This window comes from Leucoraja erinacea, chromosome 23 (assembly GCF_028641065.1).
Source record: "Leucoraja erinacea ecotype New England chromosome 23, Leri_hhj_1, whole genome shotgun sequence".
In the NCBI taxonomy this organism is placed as follows: domain Eukaryota; kingdom Metazoa; phylum Chordata; class Chondrichthyes; order Rajiformes; family Rajidae; genus Leucoraja; species Leucoraja erinaceus.
In genome coordinates, this window is record NC_073399.1 from 6,414,286 (window position 1) to 6,430,272 (window position 15,987).

General features: G+C 48.9%; 1 protein-coding gene across 7 annotated transcripts in view; it reads right to left on the reverse strand.

Annotated features, from left to right (window-relative positions):
• Positions 1-858: 858 nt before the first annotated feature.
• The window catches only part of LOC129708142 (myosin-16), a 151,327-nt gene continuing 136,198 nt past the window's right edge, over positions 859-15,987 (reverse strand). For 4 of the 7 annotated variants that reach the window (XM_055653716.1, XM_055653714.1, XM_055653718.1 and 1 more), the window contains 7 exons: positions 13,224-13,416; positions 12,273-12,476; positions 10,289-10,414; positions 7,766-7,936; positions 7,078-7,278; positions 4,868-5,014; positions 859-1,465 (listed from right to left, as the gene is read on the reverse strand). In XM_055653716.1, the coding sequence (XP_055509691.1) occupies positions 1,319-1,465; positions 4,868-5,014; positions 7,078-7,278; positions 7,766-7,936; positions 10,289-10,414; positions 12,273-12,476; positions 13,224-13,416 (1,189 nt within the window). In that variant the 3' untranslated portion in view covers positions 859-1,318. The remainder of the gene's footprint in view (positions 1,466-4,867; positions 5,015-7,077; positions 7,279-7,765; positions 7,937-10,288; positions 10,415-12,272; positions 12,477-13,223; positions 13,417-15,987) is intronic. The other 3 variants (XR_008725295.1, XR_008725296.1, XM_055653717.1) reach the window with 3 other exon arrangements.

Here is a 15,987-nt window from a genome sequence, read left to right on the forward strand (position 1 = left end):
TTAGTCATGAGCCTTATTCCATAACACAATTCTTCCAATAGTACTATGCTCTTGCAGATTGGTGAAAGGAACAAAACGGTGGGTTTTGTCAAGTTGCTCTTGTTACTCACCTCCCACGAGTGCTGATGGTAGATTGGGTCATTCCCTCAACTGCTCTCAGTCTGAAGAAGAGTCTCGACCTGAAAGGTCACATTACCCTGCTCTCCAGAGACCTGCCTGACCAGCTGAATTACCCCAGCACTCTGTGTGCTTTGGCTCTCAGGCAAAGTGTTGAAAGCTATCAAAGTGTACTATTTTTGACAGCCAAGACGATTAGGACCAACAGCTGGGTGGTTTTTACGAGGTGAGTGGCCACCAATAATACACTGCAGAAACCCCACAAATTAGGAACTCGCCCTCAAAAAGAAACTCTTTAGTCTCTAGATTACATTGCTTTATTACATTTTAAAATGCACAAACATATGAATTGCCATGGATTACACTGAAAGCAGAGGTGGTTAAAATGATGAGCTAGATCTATTCAGCTGCAAATATGGGATTAAATGACGTATAATAAAGTCAACTAAGCATTCCACAATATATATATAATATGTATAAAATATAAATACGATGCAATTTCCCAGTGATACCAAAATTGGTCTCTTTTAAATTTTAACGGTTCCAGTGTGGTTTTGAAATTGGAATTAGAGTTTTGTTGCACTGAGTTTGAAGGCTCTGGCAGGGAGGAAGCTTCACTGACAACCTGGAAACAGGAGACAAAACTGCAAGATAGAACACAACAAAGCACATTCTCATCATGGGGCTAAGTGACTGGGTTTAACTGGTTTACTGTCTCATTATGCCCACTCCACATTCAATTGTTGCTAACAGTGTATTACAGTCTCTCAGCTATCAGTAGTAAGGAGCATTGCAGCTGTAATTGCATCTGTAATCCATTGGTTCCAACTGCTAAACACCCTGTAAGCAAACAATGAATTGGGAAAGATTTTAAAAATTGTTGAGATGCATTTGGTTGAGATGCACGTGGTTGAGATGCACGCGGTTGAGCATGTTTGTGGTTGGGCATGTACCTGGTTGAGCATGTTTGTGGTTGGGCATGTACCTGGTTGAGGGTGTACTTGGTTGAGCATGTACTTGGTTGAGCATGTACTTGGTGCTCCTACCAGTCTGTTTCTCCATGGATACTTGCAGCTCCTGCATGCAGCAAAGGGTCTGAGGAGTCCATATCATTTTTGTTGCACGCAGCTCCAGTGCCAAGCGCTGCCCGCCTTTCCCTGTCCACTCCAATTAGTGCATGCGATGCGGCCGTTTGTGGGAATTATTCAATGATCAGCTTCTTGAGGGAATTCAGGTACGTGGGAATGAGAGAGGTCGAATCATCATCGTTCAGCATCTTCTCCCCTCTTCCTTCTGACCCAGCCGAGCTAGGAGACCTGACGAGCGTGGCAAAGGGGGAGTTGTAACCCTGTGGATCAAAACAGCGAAAATAAGCAATGTTACTCTGGTTGGATCTAAGATTTCCGACTGGATTTCTGCCATGATATACAGCTTGTGCAATTGTGGCAGAAGAATGCAGTCTTACGTAAACCTGAAAATTGCTCAGACACACTGAATGAGCAGGAGCTCATAAACCTGGGTTAACCATTTATTGATCAACTTTGCTTTTGGCTTGGAGGAAAATTTAGCGGGGGGAGGGAGGCTCACTCCAAAAGAGCACTTCCCCCGAATATCCTGCAGTCTGGATTTTTAAGTGGGATGTCATTCTTCAGTGGATCTTTATGGGACTTTATTAGGCAACTCTTTAAGCAACTGATAGGGACTAATTTTAATGGGATTCACCCACGACAGCAAAAAATGTCGCCAACATTCTTTCAACATGTTGAAAATGTTGTGGCAGTCCACTGTAGTCGCCCAAAAAATCGCCTAAGTGGGACAGGCCCATAAGCCTTGATTCTTAAGTGGGTTACCAGAGAACATCAATTGGGGAGAAAATGCAATGGTTGGGTCGTAAGTAAAACCGCCTGGATAATGGAGGGTATGAGCAGTCATTCTGCAGAGACTGCTCTCTTCACTCATCCATTGCCACCCAACCACCACCTCCCCTGGTGCTTTCCTCTGTCACCGCAGGAGATGTAACACCTGCCCCACCGTCCAGGGACCCCAGCAGCCCTTCCACATGAGACGGAGCTCCATGTGTCCCTCCTCTAACGTCATCTACTCCCGGCGTCCCAGATGTGGTCTCCTCTACACCGGCAAGTCTAAATGGAGACTTGGCAACCATTTTGCCGAACATGTGCTCAGTCCACCAAGGCCAACTGGATTTCTTGGTAATAACCATTTCAACTCCTCTACCCATTCTCACACTGACCTTTCTGTCCTGGGCCTCCACCAGGCCACATGCAAACTGGAGGAACAGCACATGATGCACAAACTGGGTGGCTTACAACCCAATGGCATGAAAACAGTTTTAGGTAAGTAAACCCCATCCCCTCTTCCCTCCACAACCCTCCCACCACTCTGCACTGTGCCCCACCTGGGCTTGCACCTATTTATCCCCTCCCTTACATCTATAGTCCTTCAATTTGCAACTCTTCAATCCTTTTGTCTCACACCTTTTGTATTTTCATCTCTCATCTTATTCCAATCATTTGCCTGTTAAAGCCCCTCCCTCACCTGTATCAAGCTATTATTAACCAGGCGTTGTCGTGCCCCACCTCTCTTCCCGCTATCTTTTCCCCCCCCCCCCCCGCTTCCTCCTCAAGTGTAACGACCCAAAACCTCACCTATCCAGGTCCTCCATGCTGCCTGACCCATTGAGTTACTCCTGCACTGTATCTTTTTTTGGTAAACCTGCATCTGCGGTTCCTTGTTTCTGCACTAATTAAAACAGCTGCAGGCTCGTTATTTGGCCTGCAGCCCCATCCTCAACAGTGGAGAGGTGAAGAGTTGTGGACAGCGGGGAAGGGGGAGATAGATCATGTGGTGGCCATTTTAGCAGGCAGTGGACTCATTGCATGCACCTGACTTGTGGAACCTAAACAGAAGTCACACTGCAAGTGCATTTGCCCTGTGAATGCAGCCCTTTACAGCTTCATTTGCCACCCAAGCGTCTGCAATCCTGTGGCATAATAATATAATGTCAGCAGCAACGCAACTAGTGGAAAATTAAATAAGCTGATAGTAGTTTGGTTGCTCATTCATTATCCCATCATCGTAAAATTGGACAGCAAGGTAGATTTGGTTTCTGGTCCAGAATTTTACAATCTATGCTGTGTTGACTCGGTTCACTTGTAACTTTAAAAATCTCAATGTTATTCTTTGAATCTGTCCAAATGTCTTTTAAATGTTGTTATTGTATCTGCCTCAACTTCTTCCTCTGGCAGCTCGTTCCATATACCCGCCACCCTCTGTGTGGGAAAACGCTGCTTCTCAGGTTTCCAATTAAATATGTTCTCTCTCATATTAAATATATGCCCCCCCAGCTATTAATCCCCTTACACTCGGAAAAAGACTGCATTCATCCCTCATGAATGTATACACCTCCGCAAGATCTTGTGCCCAGAGGATTATAGTCCAAGCCTGCCCAACCTCTCTCTACAGCTCAGGCACTTGGGTTTTGTAACATCCTTGAAAATCTTCTCCGCACCCTTTAATGGTATGAAGAAAGTTGACTAGATTTCAAGAAGGAAGAAGTGGTCTGGTGGATTCATCAGACCCGCAGTTCTACTAATTAGGGGTGGATGTGTCTAGGCTGGTAGTGGGGAGAGAGTAATGCCCCCGTCCCACTTAGGAAATCTAAATGGAAACCTCTGGAGACTTTGTGCCCCACTCAAGGTTTCTGCGCTGTTCCCGGAGGTTTTTGTCGGTCTCCCTACCTGCAACCTCCGGCAACCACCTGCAACCTCCGAAAACCGCACGGAAACCTTGGGTGGGGCGCAAAGTCTCCTGAGGTTTCCGTTCAGGTTTCCTAAGTGGGACAGGGGCATAAGCCACTGAGAATTGTACTACTGCTACTTTCGACAGCTCTCCAATGTCACCACTGACGTGTGTAAATGTTGGTCCCAGAAGTTTGACTTCTGGAGATGGAAAGAAACGCAACTCAGCAATGTTTGCACAAATCTCAGATTGATTAAAAAGTGATATGGATGAAAATATGCATCACATGCACAGACGGAAGGAAACAAGGGTTGAGGAAAACCACATAAACCGTTAATTCCGATCTGCTGGAATTAATTTCACCTAAAACAAGTTCTGTGATGAAATACAATCTGACGGAGCCACATTCATCCTCACACTGGGGATGGGAGAGGAAGAGATATCTTCAATTCAGTGATAATGGTGAAACTGATTTAATATGTAGTCATTTAATCAGCTACTGTGTGAACAGTGTAACCAGAGCATTGGGGGGGGGGGGGGGGGGGGGAGTGGGGGGATTAAAATGGGATTGGTGTGGCTGGGTTGGTTGAGCAGGGTTGGGTTGGTGCCATAGCCCCTTGGCCCACTGAGTCTGCACCAACCAGCGATCACCCTGTACACTAGCACTATCCTACACACTCGGGACAATTTGTAATTTTACCAAAGCCAATGAACCCACAAACCTGCATGCCTTTGGGGATGTGGGAGGAAACCAGAGCACCCAGAGAAAACCCACGTGGTCACGGGGAGAAGGTACAAACTCCATACAGACTGCACCCGCGGCCAGGATTGAACCCAGATCTCTGGCGTTGGAAGGCAGCAACTCTACCGCAGCGCCACCGTGCCGCCCCCCGCCATGATTCTGCATTCCTTTAACTCTGCCATATCACAGCACAGCCACACCACTGTCGGTCTCTCGACCTTTCACCATTCATAGAGGCAGAACCTTTACCGAAGAGTAGCCTTTCCCGAAACTGGCCCGGTTCTTGGTGCGTATTTTGGTGAGTGCCGCCTCGGCGATGTCAGCGCGCTCCTCGGCGTCGTCCAACTCGTGCACGGTCTTCCTGTACTTTGCCAGGTTCATGTTGGCCTGCTCTTCCTGTAAAACACATGTAGTGAGGGGCTGCAGCACAGACTCCAGCAGCTTGGTCAAGAGTCCTCAGCTCCATCCAGCTGCAAGTGTAGATGTGCCGGAGTCCTGCCAATGCTGCCTCTGCACTTCACTGACATTAAACTGGGAGTCAGTGGTCCAGGTTCACAGACGATGAGCATTTGATGGCTCTGGGCCTGTAATCGCTGGAGTTCAGAAGAATGAGGGGGGACCTCATTGAAACATGCAGAACAGTGGAAGGCTTGGATAGAGTGGATGTGGAGAGGATGTTTCCACTAGTGGGAGAGTCTAGGACTAGAGGTTGTAACCTCAGAATTAAAGGACGTTCCTTTAGGAAGGAGATGAGGAGGAATTCCTTTAGTCAGAGGGTGGTGAATCTGTAGATTTCTTAGCCACAGGAGGCTGTGGAGGCCGGCAATGGATATTTTTAAGGGAGAGATAGATTCTTGAGACAGAGTGATGGGAGGAGGAGGAGGAGGCAGTGAGTGGGGGGGCGTGAGGGGGGGGTGAGGCCGAGTGGACAGAGGGAGGGAGGGAGGGAGGGAGCCCACAGTGACCAAACACATCCTGTCACTGGCTAGCATTATGCATGGCTGGAGCATAACCACAAGCATAGACGGAAACAGCATGGAAATAGCGAGACTGTTTGGCCCATCGAATCTACCCCAACCACTCATTTATACTAATCCAATATTAATGCAACAATCTCCTACTTCCCACATGTACAATCAACTTTACTTAGATTCAATGCAGAATGGCATATGGTGGTTATTAACTGCATTAACAGGGCCAGATTGGTCTGAATTTGTGTAACAGCCAGAGATATCTATCCAATGCTTGATGCTCTGAGCACACAGACTCACTTCACGACATCTAGCTGCTGACCTGTGCCCAAGAAAATGCTGTCAAATCTCACAAAAAAAAGACATAAACTGCTGGAGTAACATAGCAGGTCAGGCAGCATCTGTGGAGGACACAGATAGGTGACGTTTCAGCTCAGGACCCTTCTTCAGGCAGGCACTTTGTGTCTTTGGTAAACGAGCATCTATCAAACCTCACTATGGTAGTTGAGGAATTTGGACGTAGTTAATATGGTTAATACATTTCTCTGGGTGACCAAAATTGGTCGGTCAAGAAAGGTTGTGGAATAATTAGAAGAGTGGGCCAGGAAATGGCAGGATGCAACTCTGACATGCCTGAAGCAATGAATGTTGTTAAGCCAAACCAGGGTGAGACTTGTCCAGTGAATGGTAGGGCTCTTGAGAATGTTGTAGAGCAAAGGGACCTTGGGGTGCAGGTACACATTCCCCTAACAGTGACAATACAGGTAGACGGGGCAATGAATGGTTCCATTGGCAAGCTTCCCTCGTCAGTGAAGGTCTGGGCACAAGAATTGGGATCTCATGCTCCAGCTGCATGAGACGTTGGTGAGACCACATTTGGAGCATTGTCTCCACTTCTAATCATCCTGCTAGAGGAAAGATGTTACAAAGCTGAAAAGATGCAGAACAGATTCAACCAGATGCTATCGGGAATTGAGGACTTTAGTCAATAGGAACAGCTGGATAGGATGGGACCTTTTTCTCTGGAGTGCAGCAGCTCGAGGGATGACCTGATAAAGATATCCAAAATTATGGGAGGCATCGGTAAGATGTTTTTTACAGGGTAGAGTAGCCCAGAATTAGAGGGTATACATTCAAGGTGAGAGGGGAAAGATTGAAAAGGGGCAACATTTCCACACGGGGTGGTGGGTGTGTGGTACGAGCTGCCATAAGAAGCTGTAGGTGGCAGATATAGTGGTGAAGCTTGAAAAACATCTAGGCAGGAACGTAGGTAGGAAAGGTTTAGAGGGATATGGGCCAAAGGCAAGCAAATGCGATTAGCTCAGTTACAAAACATGAGGGGTGTGGACATGTTGGACCAAAGGTTTTTGTGCGATGCGACTATAAGTATATTGTAACCACAGCTGGCCCCAGTACAGGTGAGCAGGAACATCCATCCCTATTCCACACTGTAAAACCACTGGTCCTGGGGGGTGGGTGTGTACTCACTGCCTCCTCCACCTGCCTCTTGTAGGCCCTCAGCTTGCTCTGCAGCCTCTCCAGCAGCTCCTGCATGCGGTGCTGGTTCTTCTGGTCCTCCTCGGCCTGGAACACCAGCTCCTTCAACCGCCGCTCGTTCTTGCGCAAGGTTTTCACCGTCTCGCCGTGACGCTTCTGCTCCGCGTCCAGCTCCACTTCCAGCTCCCTCACCTGTGCAGGGAGACAGCAGTCAGCGGCCTGGCACGTGCTGGAACCCCTCACCCCCTGCCCCACCACTGCCACTCCCCCCACACTGCAGTCTGCAGGTCACGCAGGCTGAAGCATCTCACGGTTCACGAGTGCAACTTGCACGCTTCACACTGGAAGGAAACGTTTGATTTTGATTTAAATTTGATTTAAAAACCGCAATCAGATATAGGCAGATGCTAGAAATTTAAAATGAAGATGGAAAATGAATTCCACAGATTCACCACCCCCTGACTAAATATATTCCTCTTCACCTGCTTCAGCAGCCATGCCTCCCCACTACACCCCCCCCCCCACACACCTCCCCACCCCTCCTCTCCCCACACTTACCTCTCCCCCCTCCCCCCCCCCACCCCTCCCCCCCCACCCCTCCCACCCCGCTCCCCTCGCCCCCCTACCCCTCCCCTCCCCACCCCCCACCGCTCCCCACCGCTCCCACCACCAACCTTACCCGTCCTTCCAGTTTCTGGATGATCTTCCTTCCTCCCTTCAGGGCCAACTGCTCGGCCTCCTCCAACTTGCCGTTCAGCTCCTTGATCTGCGACTCGAGACCCTTCCGCACACGCTCCAAGTGCAGAGAGTGATCCTGCTCATGGTGCAGCTCCTCCGCTAACCTGCCAAGCTGAGCAGAAGGTGGAGGGTCAAGTCAGCCACGCCGGTCACCAGGAGAGCGACGGTGGAGCCGGCAATGGGATTCGTTGTAACTTAGTCGGTGCCCGTTATGTGGCGTCTACTCTCCATACCTTGGGTACGCAAAACCAGGAATATCACATGGGACAATAAAGTATTCCTTCATTCATTCATTGAAGGCTGGCAGTGAGATGGGTGAGCGTGAGAGCACCGTGAATAGAGACTCTATTCCTGCCAGACGACCTGAAGAAGGGTCTCGACCCGAGGAATCACCCATTCCTTCTCTCCAGAGATGCTGCCTGTCCCGCTGAGTTACTCCAGCATTCTGTGTCTCTCCTGCCAGAAGATCGATAATTGGAGCAATCCAGCCAAGGACGGCGAAGGAGGGTCTCTTTAACGTGGAGCTCTCCCATCTCCTCTCAAATTAGAGTCTCGTTCACTAGGAGTTGGCAGATAGTAACGCCTGCACAATGGACTTTTGCAAGCAGACCTAACACCACAGTGTACACACTAACAATGACCCTGCTCAAGTTCATTGTGGAACATAAACTGTACATATATCCTTATAGACATAGATATATATCCTTATAGAGATAGACACAAAAAGCTAGAGTATCTCAGCGGGACAGGCAGCATCTCTGGAGAGAAGGAATGGGTGACGTTTTTGGTCGAGTCCCTTCATGCCACCTGCCTGACCAATCATGTATTGTCCTTATACCGATCAAGTGTATTTAAACCAGGCAACATTCACAGACATTAACATTTGGCAGAGTTTGCAACTACATCTGCATTGACAATATAGGCAGCTTGAATGTAAACACACAGACAAGCAGCCGCGTGTGAGGTCCATCTCATCCCAACCCACTGTATCATAAATCAAGGCTCTGTCTGCAATGTGCAGCTTAGCTCTTTACCTCCATCTGCTGGCGGCTCCCACACTTGCTGCCAGGCAGTTTCATGGAGCTGTGTTATAACAGCACAAGGCCATTTACCACTTGAACCAGCTGGTGGGCCCATTATAATCCAGGCTAATTGAAGCTGATTTAATAGGAAACTCTTGATCTGGTGCGTGAGAGTTCAGAGCAGGTGCTCCCGGCTGATGTAGACAGAATCTTCCTGGTTAGAGGGTGATGGGGCAACTTGTGATTCTCTCTTCCCCCTTACCCTGGCCATTTCTAAATCTCACCCACCCACCCCACTCCACCTGCTATTTTCTTTCCACCTTTCCAGTCTATTAAATCTCTTGACAGCAGTGGAGCCGGGTCTCTAGAGAGCTGACACGGCTCCAATCCCCACTAAAGACAGACACAAAATGCTGGAGCATCTCAGCGGGTCAGGCAGCATCTCTGGAGAAACGGAACAGGTGGCGATTTGAGTCGAGACCCTTCATGCCGCCTGTCTGACCAATTGTGCGTTGTCTTTCTGCTGACTGGACGCATGCAACAAAAGCTTTTCCCTGTACCTCGGTACACGTGACGATAAACTGAACTGAATGGGGCTGAGACCCGGCACAAAACACCCCTTGATTCCATTCCTCAGTGTTGGAGCCAGGAGGTGGGGTGACGTTTTGGTCACTGAAGCTTTACTGATCAACAACAGTGGGTCACAGGCCAAGGTGCACAATAACACTGGTGCTGAGGCAGACCCTCACTGCATTTAACCAGTATCTGATCAAGCACGTGAATCACCCAGGCATGGAAGGCTACAGACCAAGTGGTGGTGAATGGGATTACTGTGCGTGTGTAATTGTTGGACTGAAGGGCTGCGATGTGTGAATTTCACAAAATGTCCTGCCCCCAAATTGACATGGCTATTCCTGGAGTAGGAAGGAACTACAGATGCTGGCTTATATCAAAGATAGACACAAAGTGATGGAGTAACTCAGCAGGACAGGCAGTATCGCTGGAGAGAAGGAATGGGTGACGTTTCAGGTCGGAACCCGAAACATCACCCTTTTTCTCCAGAGATGCAGCCTAACCTGCTGAGTTACTCCAGCACTTTGTGTCTATCTTAGGCATTAACCAGCATCTGCAGTTTCTACACATATGGCAGAGATGGATGACCCTTATTGGAGCCAAAGGTCATCAGGTGACGTATCTGGTGGACCATCTCCGAGTGATCAGTAGCAGAGAAACAAGGGATTGATGAGGGAAACGTCAGTGAAGGGGAACACTGCACTCTCTTCTCTTCCGCCAGCTGCAGATGCAAATGGTTCCCTCCAATCCTTCACTTTAGCAGCACAACACTCGCTAACAAGCACCTCCCGCCCCGCTCGTTGCTAATTAAACGTATCCCGACCCGTCACCGGGCCATGAAGCCACGCCCAGAGGCGCGATGATCTTACCTCACCCACCACCTTCTTTGCCTTCTCATCCGAGGCTCTGAATTCGTTGAGCAGTTCCTCGTGCTCAGTCACCAGCTGCTGCAACTCCACCTCCAGCTTGCGTTTGACAATGGCGGCCCCTTGGAACTGGAGGAGGGCGAAGGACAACTCGGTCAGTGTTGTTCTGGAGAACGGGGAACCCGGCTGAGGGCCACATCGCACATGATCACGGCCCACACACAGACCTCCAGCATCAGGGGTTATGGGGAGAAGGCAGGAGAATGGGGTTAGGAGGGAGAGATTGGAGTAGATGATGGGCCAAATGGCCTAATTCTTCTCCTATCACTTATGACCTTATGACAGCCAGCAAACTGCCTGGCCATGGGGACCCGTGTACAAACACAGGTGAAACCCACATGCCCCTGGGTGGAGTGGGGGCAGCATGGGGGGGGTGCCTTATTCAGGAACTGTCTGTGTCTCGTTTATCCCCATTACTAATGCCCCTGTCCCACTTAGGAAACCTGAACGGAAACCTCTGGAGACTTTGCGCCCCACCCAAGGTTTCCGTGCGGTTCCTGGAGGTTTTTGTCAGTCTCCCTACCTGCTTCCACTACCTGCAACCACCTGCAACCTCCGGGAACTGCACGGAAACCTTGGGTGGGGCGCAAAGTCTCCAGAGGTTTCCATTCAGGTTTCCTAAGTGGGACAGGGGCATAAGCTGCTTCAACCTCACATACATCAAGCCACACGGGTAGAATAAATATGAACTTGGGATTTATTCATTTATCCCCATCCCATCTCCATGAGAGTGGATTTATTCCATGTCTTTGTGGAATTTGTAAGGGGAAATTGTCATGATGCAAATGACTGTAATAACAGGGTTGACTCAAGAGGCAAGAGGATTGGGGGGGGTGGGGGGAGATGGGGGGGAAGAGTGGCTGGGACTGAAGACTCACTGTAGCTGGTCTGTGGAGTGATGGGGAATAACATATAGCCAGTGTGAATGGATGATTGAAGGTCGGCATGGACTCGGTGGGCCGAAGGGCTGGCCTCCATGCTGTATCGCTCAATGCTTCAATGAGAGATGAGGCTGCTGCAGATTGGTGAAGCAAGGAGCAGCACGGAGAGCGTGCAAACACCACACCAAGATCAAATGACCTCCTCCTGTTCCCAACAGCAGCACAGATGTTGATTTTGCTGCATTGTGAACATTTTCAGAAGGTGACACTTGCCATTCATCTCACTGTGTCAATGAGCAACAACACAGTGTAGAGGCCGGGCCACTACTAACCTCAGCCTGCGCACGTCCAGGATGGGACTGGGCAGGTTGGGTGTGTTTTGCCTAGAGCAGATAAAGCTGAGGGGAGAGCTGAGACATCATGAGGGGGATAGAGAAGGTAGACAGTCAAAATACGTTTCCCATTCTGGGGGCATCTAAAGGGCCTGTCCCTTTAATGCCGGCATCATTGACTTGTGTATCAGGGTCGCCAAAAGATATTGAACATTACAACATCCAGCGGCAACAAAAAAAATGTTGCGACACTTTAGGAGACACCGTGCGTGAATACGTCATCACGCCACGTCACGCAGCGTCACACCGCATCATGCCGCGACTTTCTCGGAGACCTGATGCGTCAGTGAATGATGCTGGCAGTCGCTGAAAAAATCGCCAATGGGACAGGCCCTTTAGACAAGGAGGCGTGGGATTAAGGCAAAAATCAGAAAATGATGAAAGTACATAGAAGATCAGGACCTGCTGAATAATGGGAGCATTTTCTATTTTTAGTTTAGATTTCCAGAATCTGCAGGTTTATTTTTGATCTCCACACAGGCAAGGATTGTTGGGGGAGTTTATTATCACCTGGAGGGGGGTGAGGAGGGCCAGAATGAGTTGCCCGGTGGGGGTGGTGACAGGCAGTCTCACGGCATACAAGAAGCTTGGGCCTATACGCGTGCTGTAAGACCCAGCAAGATAGCTGCCCCTCCCCGAGCCAGCTCTCTGCACCTGTGTGTTAATCTCGTTGTACTTGTCAGTCATCTCCATCAGCTCCTGCTCCAGGAGTTTGCGGGTGCGTTCGGTCACGTCCAGCGCTCCGCGGGTCTCCTCCAGCTCCACGGACAGCGCACCGGAGCGCCGCTCAACCAGCGCATGCTGCTCTCCAAGTTCCTCGTGCTGCCGCGCTTCCTCCTCCATCTGGCTCTGCATGTCCTGGGCAAGGGCACAAAGGGCGTTTAGCGCCAACGCAAGCGGTGGAAGGGAGGGGGGGGGGGGGAACAGCACCGCTCCTCTGGGGAAGGGTCTCAACTCAAAACGTCACCCATTCCTTCTCTCCAGAGATGTTGCCCGTCCCGCTGAGTTACTCCAGCATTTTGTGCCTATGTTCAGTGTAAACCGGCATCTGCGGTTCCTTCCTACACAGATAGTCGTGATTTAGGGTCATGCTTTGGTTATAACAAGTGGCCAGAACGTTAACCCTCTTCACCATGGTTCCATGGGTGGGACGACATTAAGTGAACCATCCCACCACAACCAGAGAGTCGTGCAGAACTACTATCTACCTCTTTGATGACCCTCAGACTATCCTGGATCAGACTTTGCTGGTTGTACTTTGTACCAAAATGATATTTCCTTATCATGGATCTGTACACTGTAAATGACTCGATTGTGAGCATGTCTAGTCTTTCTGCTGACTGGATAGCATGCAACAAAAGCTGTACCTCTGCACATGTGACAATAAAATAAACTGAACTGAAGTGGTGGTTGGGAGCCCATGGACCCAGTTGGTAAGTGTTTAGAAACCCATGCAGTTACGGGGGGAATGTACAAACTCCGTACAGACAGCATTCGAGGTCGGAATTGAACCCGGGTCTCTGGCGCCGTAAGGCAGCAACTCTACCGCTGCGCCACTCAGTCAGTGGGATCTCTTCCTCCTGTGCTCTCCAGCTCTGGTCTCACCTTCACTTGTTGCTGCATCTTCTTCAGTAGCTTGAGCAGCTCGCTGTTGTTTTTGTTGCCCTGGTCCAGCTGAACCTCCAGCTCATTCAGCTCGTTCTCCAGCTTCTTCCTCACCCGCAGTGCCTCTGCTCGGCCTTTCACCTCTGCATCGAGACTGGCCTGCAGCGAGTCTAGAGTCCGCTGATGATTTTTCCTAAAAAGGCAAAACGGTGTCCCATCAGTGGAAAGTCTTGAGGCGAGCCTAAATCCGTTCAAACAGCAACACAAACCAGACACTTCACGACTCTCATCTTTCAAATACTGTTCCTTGTGTCCCGACTCACACTTAAGTCCCGTTCACCCAACGCTCCTTACACGGGCTCTTGGTATGGCTTTATTGGGCTTCCAACCCTTTGACTTGATCCCCATACCACACCTCTACCTCACCTCCCTCTCTCTGCAACTCCACCAATTCAGACCTTTTGTGTGTTCCTGCCTTCATCAGTCAGGGAATTGAGCACAGCAGCAGCAAAGTCATGTTACAGTTGTACAGGACAATGGTGAAGTGGCACGTGGAATATTATGTCCAGTTTTGGTCATCCTGCTGCAGGAAAAATGGCATTAAGCTGGAAACGGTGCAAAGAAGATTTATAAGGATGTTGCCAGAGTTCGAGCTATAGGGAGAGGTTGAGCAGCCTGGGACTTAATGCCTTGGCATGCAGGATGGGGTGTGAGGATATAGAGGTGTATAAAGCCATGAGGGCAATAGATAGGGTGACTGCACAGAGTCTTTCTCCAAGGGTCAGGGAATCAACAACAAGGGGGATAAAAATGCTGGAGAAACTCAGCGGGTGAGGCAGCATCTATGGAGCGAAGGAAATTGGCAACGTTTCGGGTCGAAAGCTTTCTTCAGACTGATGTGTGGGTGGAGGGGGGGGAAACCCTTCTTCAAGGGGGACATTGGTTTAAGGTGAGAGAGGAAAGATTTAATAGGAACCTGAGCAACCACGTTTGAGGATGGTGGCGATATGGAACGTGTCACCAGAGCAAGTAGCTGAGGCAAACAAGCACAACATCAACTGAGCCCTCGTCCATAATATACACGTCCATTAACACAAATCTCTATCCCTCCCCCACCCAAGTCACATCAGCGCCTCGTTTTTCACCCACAAAATAGCTAACAATGTCCCGTTTCCTTTACATGGCCTGGTTACTTTTTGGTATATCTTTCACTCATTGTTCTTTATTTCCCTACATCATCGTCTATATCTCTCGTTTCCCTTTCCCCTGACTAGTCTGACGAAGGGTCTCGACCCGAAACATCCCCCCATTCCTCCTCTCCAGAGATGCTGTCTGTCCCGCTGAGTTACTCCAGCTCTTTCAGTCGATCTTAAGTTTAAACCAGCATTGGTAGTTCCTTCCTCCACATGTCCTATCCCATGCCCTCTAGTTTCAGATTGATCTAACCTGGGATACAGACCATCTGCCCACTCCTCCCCAACCCCTTTGAACAAATTAAAATTAACTTGTATCGTATATCAGTCATTTCTAACAGAGTTTCAGACCCCCCCCCCCCCATTCAAACATTTCCATTCCAGTTTATGTCTAGAGTTTTTCTAGATATTTACTAAATCTGTACGGTTCTATGTAAGGATTAACAATGATATTTCACACTTACAGCAAGAGGGAGCAGTTTCCAAGAGAAGTTATGCAGGAGAAAAAGAGAGAAATATGAGTAAAGACTAGAAACAGATTTTTTCACTGGAAACTCAGCAGAGGTTTTTTCACTGGTCAAACACAGATCAAAGAATAGAAAGATTCCAGCAAGGTTTAATTTTTTTTCCATCCATTGTACAATCAACTATTACCCACATTGGATAAAGCATGTTTAAGAAGATTGCCATGCTGCAAAGGTACACAAAAAATAATTGTTTGTCAGCAGCATCCATCCATTGTACAGTTCGGGCCTCCCAGGAAATAGGCAACGTTTCGGGTCGAAACCCATTGCCGCAATGACCATTTCCTTCGCTCCATAGTCTGCTGCACCCGCTGAGTGAGTCCACACTGTAATCTGTGTTTCGGGGGGCCAGTCACACTGATCAGCTGGCCATAGAGACATGCAGCAATGATGCCACAAATGACCCCCCGGACCAGCTCAACTTGAATACCTCACTCTATAGAACAGCCCAACAATTCTGGGAGTAGCCATGTAAAGTCACCCGAGAGGGTAGTGAGCTGCATATTTGAGTCATAGAGTGATACTGTGCGGAAACAGGCCCTTCGGTCCAACTTGCCCACACCGGCCAACATGTCCCAGCTATACTAGTCCCACCTGCCGGCATTTCGCCCATATCCTTTCAAACCTGTCGTATCCATGTATCTGTCTGTTTCTTAAACGTTGGGATAGTCTCTGCCTCAACTACCTCCTCTGGCAGCTTGTTCCACAGACCCACCACCCTTTGTGTGATAAAGTTACCCTTCAGATTCCTATTAAATCTTTTCCCCTTCACCATAAACCTATGTCCTCTGGTCCTCGAATCCTCTACTCTGGGAAGAGACTGTGCATTTACCAAGAGACTGTGCATCTACCTCAGGAGGGAAGAAATGGGAAAGAGCATAGGGAAAATCCTGTACTAAAACCGATGCTCCATTGCGACAGAGTATTTAGCAATTTTAACGACTGTATATTCATTTATTCTTTTAATATATAAAAAAGCACACTTTGGAGATCTGAGATTTGCCTGGGTCTGGTTGACTGGCATGAGTTGTGATGTGGATAAGGCAT